Source organism: Glycine soja, chromosome 16 (genome assembly GCF_004193775.1).
Source record: "Glycine soja cultivar W05 chromosome 16, ASM419377v2, whole genome shotgun sequence".
Taxonomy (NCBI): Eukaryota; Viridiplantae; Streptophyta; class Magnoliopsida; order Fabales; family Fabaceae; genus Glycine; species Glycine soja.
The window spans coordinates 14,152,177-14,163,025 of NC_041017.1; the positions used below are offsets into that span (position 1 = coordinate 14,152,177).

Consider the following 10,849-nt stretch of genomic DNA (forward strand, 5'->3'; position numbering starts at 1 on the left):
TTAACCCAAAAGTGTATCTAGAAAAAATCCTGAATTAGAACTTGGAGCTTAAACTATATGAAAATTAATGCACTTTTTTTAATGCACTATTATTAACTAAAATTTTATTAAATTTTACAAAATTATAATAATTTTTTTATCTGTAGGAATCAAATACGGATACCAAGATATTTACAACACAACACTGATGCATACTCTCTTGATCAATCAATTAAGATAGATCCCTTGGTATTATAAGCCAAACATAAAGAATATAAAAAAATTACTTTATTTTACAAATCTTAATAAATATTTAAACAGAAAAAAATGTATTAAAAAAGTGTATTGAAATATATTATTAGCATTTCTCTAAATTTACCGTACATAAGACATGACCATTACCTAATAATAGAACATTCAATTGTATTGTCCCTTGGGTTGCATTGTCAACTGCTATTTTGAGGCAATCAGGAGTCAGGACAACGAGAATACTTAATTAAAGTTGACACTCATCAACCTCCCCAGCACCATATATCCCCACCCTATACGCCTGGGTCCTCTCTCACACACAACTAAAGAAAAATAATTGATTCATATATATATATATATATATATATATATATATATATATATATATATATATATATATATATATATATATATTGTGTGCACTTTATCTTATCTTACATCTTTTGAATGAAGGCCCGTAATTTACTTCTTTGTCATTTGATTAAAAAATATTGCACTCCTCTAGTTTAGAATTCAATATTTTAACTCCTTGTATTATATTTTATTACTACCAGATTATTGTCATGTTAATATTTTTTCATCAATTTTCTAATAGTAAATGCACATTAAACATAATAAAATATTATGTACTCTCGATATCATGATTTAGTTAATATCATTATTTGATAATTGTCGCAACCTACCCTTCGGCGGGAGGGCGACGCGAGGGCTCACGGGTGCGTCTTCCAAGAAAGGAATACGCGCGAAGTCGTCACCAACGTTTATTTGAGGAAAATGTCAAAAAAAATCGGGAAAGATGTGATCTACGAACTCTAAGTGAAAGGTTCGGGAGTTGTATTTACGCACGGGGAAGGTATTATCACCCCACACGTCCGTCACAAGAGACGGCAGCCTTTAATCAAATGTGCAAATATGACTTCAATTTATGTTATCTTCCATTTTTACATTCTTATGTCTTTTTTATGCTTTTTTATATTTTTATCTTTTTGTGGTCGACAAGGGCGTTTCCCTTTGCTCCTACGTATTCCTCAATTGTGATGAGAAAATCAGACCTACGTAATTCTTTTGTGAACAAAGTGTTTTGATTAAGTTATTTTTTATCCTTTTTTGCAAGATATGTTTTTATTGAATGAAGGGTCATTTAAGGCGTTGGACCATTAGACAATCTTTCGATTCTTTTGAAAAAGTGAGAAAACATTAAGGCATTGAACCATTAATGATTTCTTTATTTTTGAAAGAGGTAACAAAGTTACATATTGATTTTAGGCTTTTTAGAAATCAACACTTAACCAATAAAAGCGGAAAAGACCATTTCAAGGCGTTGGACCTTTGAAAATGACCTTTTTTAGGCGATGACAAAAGTTTGGTTTATGAATTGATTTTATCCTTAGTTTCACTTTGGTTATTAGTCGATTCGATTAAGAAAGAGAAATCCCAAAGAAAAACGTCCGATTGATTTTTTGATTTATTTTACTAAAAGATATTTTTTATTATTATATTATTATTTTACCTCTTTTTGGTTTCCAACGTGGTTACGGCATGACCGAACGGTCGGATTTCATTTTAACAGAAATTAACGAATGTTACAATTCAAATGATCGGTGGAAATTTATTTTATTTTTTGATTAGGCGAGAAAATGACTTAAGTAAATGACTAAAGCACGTCAAAAGGGGGTACGAAAAGTAAATGAAACGAAAATAAAAGTACGCGAAACAAATGGGGACCACCAAGGGTACATAGAATGAATTAAAAAGTTCGATTTCGGGAATTTACCGGTTGAAGACCGAAGAACGACGAAGAACGAATGACGAACGGTTGAAAAACTTCGCGAAATCACCCACGGAAACGTTACGGAAGCGCCTCGACTTGGATTTTCTTCACGAAAACAATTTTTCTCACTAATTTTAAGTGAATCTCAGATACCAGGAGGGTTGAACATTTTTGTTCTTCCCTCCTTCCCTTATTTATAGTTCGAGCTAGGTTGCTTCCTCCAGAAGCAACCGCCTTCTGGAGGAACATCCTGGAAGGCCCAAGTGAGCATGGTTGCTATTTGAACCCCCATTTTTACTAAATATACCCCCTTCCTTTTTTTTGTGATTCTTTTTCCGTAAAGTTACGGAAACTTACGAATTTCGTAACAATACTTGTTTTCTTTCCATAATGTTGCGAAACCTTACGGATTACGTAATCATTCCTTTTTTGCCTTCCGGAACGTTACGGAACTTTACGGATTGCGCACTAACACTTCCTTTTAATTTTCGACATGTCACGGAACTTCACGGATTGTGCTACAACGCTTTTCTTTTGGCTTCCGGCATGTCTCGGAAATTCACAAATTGCCTAACAATGGGTGCCAAATACCTCGAAGTGGTCAAACGAGGGTCGCATCCCAACAACGGATGGTTCCCGGACAAAATTAGGGTATGACAATAATATTTTTAATTCTAAAAATAATGAGTTTTTTTTTTTACAAAATTATACATACTAAAAATATTTCATATATATATATATATATATATATATATATAATTTCAATACATATCAAAAACAGCATGCTTCTACTGATTCTTTTGCCTCTTCACCACCAAGCGTTTGCTATATCTAGATATATGTTTGTTTTTCTTATTAGTATTTTCATACTACACATGGCTTGTGTTCAAATTTTAGCAAGAAGAACTATGATTCTCTCACTTTATAATAGTGATATGTAGACAAATGTTTAAAGTCTTATGAGTTATGAATTTCTTAAAATAGTGAAGCTCTTGATAAGAATAAATCTATATTGTTGTTAAAAACTTAGTCATGCAATAGTGTTTTCTTCGTGATTATGTATATGCCAAAGCCTGTGGGTTGTGACTTAAGAAATCAACTATAATACTAGAAGCTTTTCAAGCAATATTTTGTGCAAAGGTTTTTGTGATAGAACTGCTTAAATTTCTTGAACAATTGTTTGTGCTAGTAAAGATAAAAATAAATTCCTGGTTCTTTGTATTCAATGTTAAAATCTGGCATGCACTGTACCTATTCAAACACAATTTTAGTTAGATAAAAGTGCATTAAATCTTACAGTTTTGAACAGTCAATTACAGAATTATTTTAGTGCATTCATTTTTATAATATGCATAACAAATTGCTATCTAATTTCTCAAGTTTAGCTTTCTGTTCTTAATAATTTGCACAAAAAAAAATTGTCAAAATCCATTTGGTAAATGACGGTGTCTGAAGATATCTACCTTTTTGAGAGTGACATTGTTACGTACTGGACCAGAAAATGAGATAAAAGTGTAATCTTTATTACTAAAACTCAATCTCTGCCCTGATATCTATGTGATACAGACAGATATGTTGTACAGAGAATTCCCTCCCTCACCAAGGTATTTGAGAAACCTGTATTCTTCCTCCCAACTTCCTTCTCAGTTTTCAACTGACTCAAGCTAACTCCCCCTTTATCCCCCTTCTTTACTGAATTCAAGAAATTATTCTGTTATTAATAGAACTGAATTCTAATCCCCTAATGAATAAAGGTACTAGTAGTAGTAGTAGTAGTACACTTATTCTTCCTAACTTGGGCTCTAATAGACATTTAATTGTTTGAATAGAATGCATTCATAGTTTCTGATTCTTACTCCTACATTTGCAATCATATAGAAGGTGGATCCTACCATAGGTTGTCTTAAAAGGGGTAAGCTTGATAGAACCACTATAATTGGCATTGAACCAAAACTTTGACCAAGAAGCTATTTTTGTCGTTGCTGTGATCCAGAGATAAAATATACTAAAGACAAACCTCTCTTCATTGTATTCAAAAGACCCTGACCCTCTCCCAGTCTGCCTAGTACCGCATGAAATTTCTCATCTTGTTAGAACATTATTTGTTTATAACAGAGTAAAGCATTTCTTGTCCTCTAATGAAGGTTGATCCAAGTATATCTATCTACAAACTGTGAATTCTGTAATTGATTACATTATTACAGTTAAAACTTAAAAGTGCTATGGAAGAACTCAATTTGTTTCTGTATGTCACAAGTCAAAACTCCAATGGACCACTAATATGGTTATCTGATCTTAAATGAAGAGACCTAAAAGTTTTAGAATTCTACAATCTTGGTAGTTTATGCAGATCAGCAGCACTCACTTGTTTATTGTTGCTTGGCTAATATGTCATAACAAGTGCTCATATAATATCCCTCCCCCATACCTTCGCATAGCGAATAGCCTCTGGGCAATGGGGTACGAAGTTTTTTAAGTGCTCATATAAACCTGGTCTGAGAATTTGGCTTGATATCATTTTTGCCCTTGATATTATTGAATCAAAATTGGCCTTTACTAAATTCAGCTACATCACTCCAAGATCCATCATTTTTCAGTTTTTATCTGTGCTGAGTGGCATTTTTATGTTCTCTGATGACATGGCATGAAACAAATTATTTTGTTTCCCATTTTTTGCTTTCCTCAAGAGTGAGAAAGCTCTTGCATTCTCATTTATTTTTTAAATCACTGTTTTGAACTAAAGATGGTTTACTGGTTTGCACTTTATGTCTGTTGTGTCAGTTATTGAACATACACTACTTTCTCCATCATTCTAGGCTCAAAAAAAAAAAAGAGACTTTGTGAAGCTCTGAAAAAGATTGAGCCTGCAAAATCTTCAGAAACAACCCATGATCCTGAGATATTAACCCAGAAGAGCACTTTTTCTTCTTAAAGATGGGCCTCAAAAGAAAAAATAACGTGCCAGTTGGAAGACGAGGAATTTACCAAGGTGTAATTTTGAGCATGCATCTGCATTGGAAAAAGCATCAAACTTTGAAAGTGGTGAAGACATTTTCAGCAGAGGAGGTTAAGGAGATTGCTGCTGAGCTGGCTAGATTGAGCGGAGGTATAGTGCTTGACATTCATGAAGATAACACAATAATAATGTACAGAGGGAAAAACTACTCTCAACCCCCAACACAGATCATGTCTCCACGAGTCTCTCTTTCAAGAAAGAAGGTACTGTATTGTGTATTCAATTTAACTGGTTGTGGTGTTCTAAAATTTCTCCTACAGTTCTAGGTCTTAGGTGTCCATAATGCTTCGCTTGCAAAACCACTGCTGTGTCTGAAATTTTACATTTGTAGTCCTTGAATGTGTGTATGCAATCTCTCATGTTCATGCTACTTGTCTGTTTCACAATAAATTATTTTTTCTTTTTCAAAGTTGACACTACGTAATTTTATTTCAAAACTCGTAAGTGCCTTGTTGGTGCTGGTAGGTTCTCACTGTACCTCCTGGGGGTGTTCTCATCTTTGCAGGCATTGGATAAATCCAAATACAGGCTTGAACAAGAGCTTGCAATTCTTCGTGCACAATTTAAAAGTTCAGCTGAAAGTAAAACAGAAGCTGCTGAGGCAATCCAGAACAGTGGCAGAGAGAGTATTGAGTCTGGGAGTATCTCAAATTTCCAGCTATAGAATTTATATAAAGACCGTGAAATGATGAATGATAACATTGGGTGCACAGAGGATGAGACAGATATGAACTCTGAATTGGATTCTGATTCGGATAAGTTATCTGATATATTTGAGACTGATTCAGATACTGAGAATTTCGTAAATGAGGAGAAACCTCTTAACTTGGACGATTTTGATAATTTTCCAGAGCAAAGCAATGGAGAAATGAATGATTTTGAGGAGCATCTGCAACAAATGTCTCTGAAGTAAAAAAAACATGGAAAAGGACGATAACTTACCTAAGCTGGACGAAGTTGACAAGATTTTTCTGCAAGCTACATCCTTTTTAAAGAAAAGGTTTAATTATTCATTTTCAAACTTATTCTTTCTCGTATCTATATCTATAGTCAATAAATGTATTTTTTAGTTCATAAGTGAATTTTTTAATCCTTAAAATTTATATTTTAATTTTCAAAACATGTCTGCCCTTAAAATTTTTTAATTCAGTTAGTTAGAATAATAGAAACTTTTGAAAATTAAAATATAAATTTTAAGAATTAAAAAATTTATTTATTAACGGACTAAAAGAAAAAAGTTTAGAAACTATAAAAATTAAATGAATAATTAAACCTAAAGAAACATATAAAATGAGAAATTTGCAAACGACAAAGTATAATCGAGTGTATTGGATATAAAGAGTGTAGCTTTGGAGAAATTACAACTTACAACAATGAAGTAGCATTGTGCTTGACTCATTTTTAACACAGTAGATAAAAATTTAACTGTGACACTATTTTTTTTAGGCCATGGTATTCAAAAGTCATATTAGATCACAACTAATTTGCGATGTCACAACTAATTTGAGATAAGTGGGGTGGGGGATAAAGTTCTCTCGGCATCTATTATTTTATTTTTTTCAAGAAAAGGTTATTTTACAACAAATTTAATGTTGTGATGGTAAGAAATAGAGAAAAAAAACAAGTATTATATAAATTGTCTAAGTAATCTTTATTTTTATTTATAAAATTCAAATTTAAATCTACGGTAAGAAAAATTCAATTATATCAAGAAAATCTATTTCGGTTGAACAGGATATATATATGAATTATTATAAATCTCCTATTATTATCTTTAATTTTCACATATAAAAAAATCAATTATTTTTTCATGGTAAAGCAAAGCAATAAATATTGCATATACTTTTTCATAATTTCACCGTAATTTTGAAGAATAGAATTAATTGTGTTATCCAAACAAACAAACTTATTTCTTAAGGAAAGCTAAGTTTTTTCCTACTTAGACTAATTGGTACTGGTGACACTATTACTATACTAACATGAAGATTCTATAATTAACTTCACTGCAAAGGCAAACATAAAGGCTCTTTCCTCATCTCTTATAACCCATTGAATGGAATCTATTTTGTTTTAAGTTTAGTAAAATAGCTTCATGCCTAGGATAAGTTAAATCTGTTAAAATGAACATACTAGAAGCTCAAAATTGTTTAAAAAGAAAATTCTGAACAAAATAATTACTGCTTGAGTTCAAGAAAATTTGATATCTTAATTTATAGGAAAATAGATATTGTATTATAAAATAAAATAGCAGGTTAGACTTCCCTAGAGTTAGGTAGCTGTGGTTGTATGGTGCAATGGTGTAATCAAACTCGTTTGTTGGAAGGGGAAAGTAAGGGAAACAAGCATTCTCCAGATTTCATGTAAATTAAAAAAAAAAATATCTAAATATAACACCCCGATTTCATGTAAATTAAAAAAAAAATCTAAATATAACACCCAGAATGTTAAACCAAACCAACCAAAAAATTCAGCAGCAAGAAATAAAGTAAGAGAATTGTAATTAGCAGACTAAATGCTACACTTCACATACAGTTATTAATCAAGGATGTTTGGGTGTTCCAACCAAAAGGTTGGTCCAATAATGTCAATATGTCCTACAATAACCTTTCCATAATTTTCAGGAAACTCTCCATTCTCCTGATGAATTAGAGCAATATCTACCTTGTCCCTATAAACCGAGGATCCTTGTCGGTACATGACTGGTAAATTATTGTAGTCAATAGCCAATTCCTCAATTTTCTTTTGCAACTGAGCACCCTTTAAACTATTTTGGGCTTCCCTTTTGCTTTTTCCAGATGCAACTAACTTCCAGAAACAAGAGTTATATTGATTGTTGATGTGGCAATCCACTTGTCTCCATGAAAGGTAGTCCCGTAGAATCTCAGTAGATGGATAGCACACTGCTCGTCCATCAAAGGAAGGAGGGTACTTTAACTCACTTTGTGGGAAGAAGTTTTTCCATCTCATCACATAAGTGGATGTGAAGAAAGACACAATAGCTGAAATTATTGTATTAGCTCTCCTTTGATAAAGATTAGTGGCTTTCTTAAGAATAAAGCTATACTCATCACTAACCCCATAGGCAAAGACTATATCCTCCCAAAACTTTTCTAAGACAGCGACTGCACACAAATTCATCAAGTTAAGAGCTCTATCATCATTTGGCTTTACAAATTCATGTATCTCAGAAAACCTGTGGAAGTGGCATCCATCTATTCGAACTACAATCCATGTAGACGGCATCAATTTGCTATCAAATTCAAAGGACCTCACATACTCGGGAGTCACATTGTTAATTTCTTCAACAAACCCACCAAGCTCCTTCAAAAGAACAGTATGCTCATTCCAAAATCTCTTACTTGCTATTTTCTTGGAACGCACTGTGATTATCTTCCTTTTGCACCTTTTAATTGGAGCACCATTATCTGTGTACTTCACAATATCCTCAACGATTGTCTTCAGAACACAAGACCCTTGGCGGAATATCGGCTCTAGTGTATTGTAATTGACATTGAACTCATCAAATAAAAGATTGTTTAGCTCACCTTTGTCAAAATCCTTGATGAAATCCCATGCTTCCTTCCCATTCATTCCACGTTCAACAAGACGCCAAAGGCATTGCTCATGCAGATTAGTCAAATGACAAATATTCTGCCGCCACAAAAGATACACTTGAAGAGCTTCTACAGATGCACAAGCTATGACTCGCCCATGGAAGGAAGGAGAACATTGTAGTTCCTTGTATGGAAAGAATTCATCCCATTTTCTCACAAAGATGGATGAGAAAAAAGAAGTAAAGATGGATAGCACTTTGCTTGCACGCCTTTCATAGAACTTGGAGGTCTTCTTGAAAACAAAAGTATACTCATCACTGAACCCATATGCAAGGACTACGTCTGCATACTCTTCAAGAACTTCAACAGCGCAAGAGTTCATCAATTTCAAGGCATTTAAATCATGAGGTTTATGGAGTTTACTGGCCTTGATCCAAACAAGAATGATATTAGGAAACATGACCTCATCCTCAACTTCAAAACACTTGACATACTCATATTTGCTGTTAGCCATACTGCATGCCAAAGTTTACACATGTATTACTTATTAGCACACACAAGTTAACAACAACAGACTTATCCCGCTAGGAGCATACACAAGTTAACAAAGTGAAACTAATAATATACTAATTTAAAACTCTGAATGTATAACAATTGTTTTCAGATTATGAGATTATGATAAAGCTGTAGATTTAAGATGAGTGTAAACTTTGAAGTTGCAGATTATAATAATATACTAATTTAAAGCTGCAGATTATAATTGAATGTATAACTATCAACAATTGAACATATCAGTAATAACTTATTACATTTAAATTGAGTCATTCAGTGGATGAGATGAAAGGTATTTTACTATTTTAAGGTAAAAAATAAGCATTGGGTGGTGCCAATCAATAGGCCATAAGTTTGGTATTGCTTTTATCTTGCATCCTTAATAAGTAAATTTTGATCACTAAGTATAATATCTGTATACAAGTATGACACATAGGCTAACCATAGAGACACATTCATCATGGCGGATAAATTGTTATGATCTAGAAAAAAGTGTTGCCAGCATCACAAAACATGAGGAATTAGAGACAATCAAGAAAAAAGTGTTGCCAGTATCACAAAAGATGAGGAATTAGAGCAAAGTACAGTAAAAGGAATGGCCACAACGTAAAACATAGGAGTAACAATTAAAGAAAATCTCATAAAAAAGCATTTAAGAAAATTAAAGAGAAAGTGTTTTTGTGCATCCAAACACAACATAAAAGGGGTCTTTAACCAACTAAGAAATCAATAATACAGCAGCTATAAGCTTTTCTAAAACCAAAAAGCTAAATAAATATAGAAACCAAAATGCATAAACCCCCATTCCCCACACCTTAAACACCGTCACAAAGCATCATGAGTGAAGCTTCTACAGGCTTTTGGAGTGACTGAATCCTGACACAATTGACAACAAACCAACTCTCTTCCCTCTCTTTCTAATTATGTTTTAACCTCACACACACTCCTAAACCAGAATTGACACTATCACAGTCTCCTTCATCCTTCTCTCTCTGAATCTATCAATTATTTTCTCTCTTTCTCTTTCATGCATATTCACAAACACATAGTAATCACCACCTAGCTCAACCTCAAACCACCAAAGAAAAAGCCACGACCTATTTCACCAAATTCAGTATCCTCCAACCCCATCAAACCAAAATCCAAGAAAATTCCAAAACGTATAAATGTAATCCATATAGACAAAACATACAGGCCGTCAATAAAATCAAAATTGAAATAAAAAAGTGGGCAGCGACAGAGAGAAAGAGAAAACCTACCAACAAGAGAGAGAGAGAGAGAGAGTGGGTTGTGCAACAAGCAAGGTCGAGCGTCCTTGGGGAAGAAAGTGGCTTTTCAAAGCGTTCCCTTGGAGAAGACGATTCTGTACTGTAAGGGATTGTTTGGTAAAAATAAAGAAACTATTATTTAAGAAGAAATTTTCAAAATTTAGTATGGTTTTCACAATTTTTTTCTATACTTTAATTTAAATATTTTTTTCATACAACTAAATAATTCTTGAAAGAAAAAAAAAAGACACAATTAAAGTTGGCTTTTTTTTTGTTTTGTTGCTGCTTAGAAAAGATAAGTCATAAAAGCTCTATTAGATGTGTGCTCACAATGGCACTATGGGTGGTAAAGTGGACTAGTTCAACCCATTTTGGCCCACTCTACTACTAGCCCACCAAAAGTGGGTCATGTCGGGCTAATCCGCCTTTTAATGATGGGTTAAAGATTTTGACATGTTCC

At 33.1% G+C, this 10,849-nt stretch overlaps 1 protein-coding gene and 1 pseudogene across 2 annotated transcripts; one reads left to right on the top strand and one right to left on the bottom strand.

Annotated features, from left to right (window-relative positions):
* The first annotated feature begins 3,438 nt into the window (after positions 1-3,438).
* Positions 3,439-6,498, top strand: LOC114389788 (annotated as a pseudogene).
* A 961-nt stretch (positions 6,499-7,459) lies between these two features.
* Positions 7,460-10,544, bottom strand: LOC114389412 (tRNA(His) guanylyltransferase 2-like). Of its 2 annotated transcripts, none has more exons than XM_028350081.1 (2): positions 10,381-10,544; positions 7,460-9,084 (listed from the first exon to the last, which is right to left on the bottom strand). In XM_028350081.1, exon 2 carries the CDS (start codon positions 9,081-9,083, stop codon positions 7,551-7,553), a length of 1,533 nt encoding a protein of 510 aa, XP_028205882.1. In that variant the 5' UTR covers position 9,084; positions 10,381-10,544; the 3' UTR covers positions 7,460-7,550. The 2 variants fall into 2 exon arrangements, with proteins under 2 accessions (XP_028205882.1, XP_028205883.1); XM_028350082.1 differs by lacking the exon at positions 10,381-10,544 and adding an exon at positions 9,936-10,327.
* Positions 10,545-10,849: the final 305 nt, after the last annotated feature.

Excerpts from the sequence above, each read along its gene's own strand:
- LOC114389412 (XM_028350081.1), bottom strand. The coding sequence starts at position 9,083 with ATGGCTAACAGCAAATATGAGTATGTCAAGTGTTTTGAAGTTGAGGAT.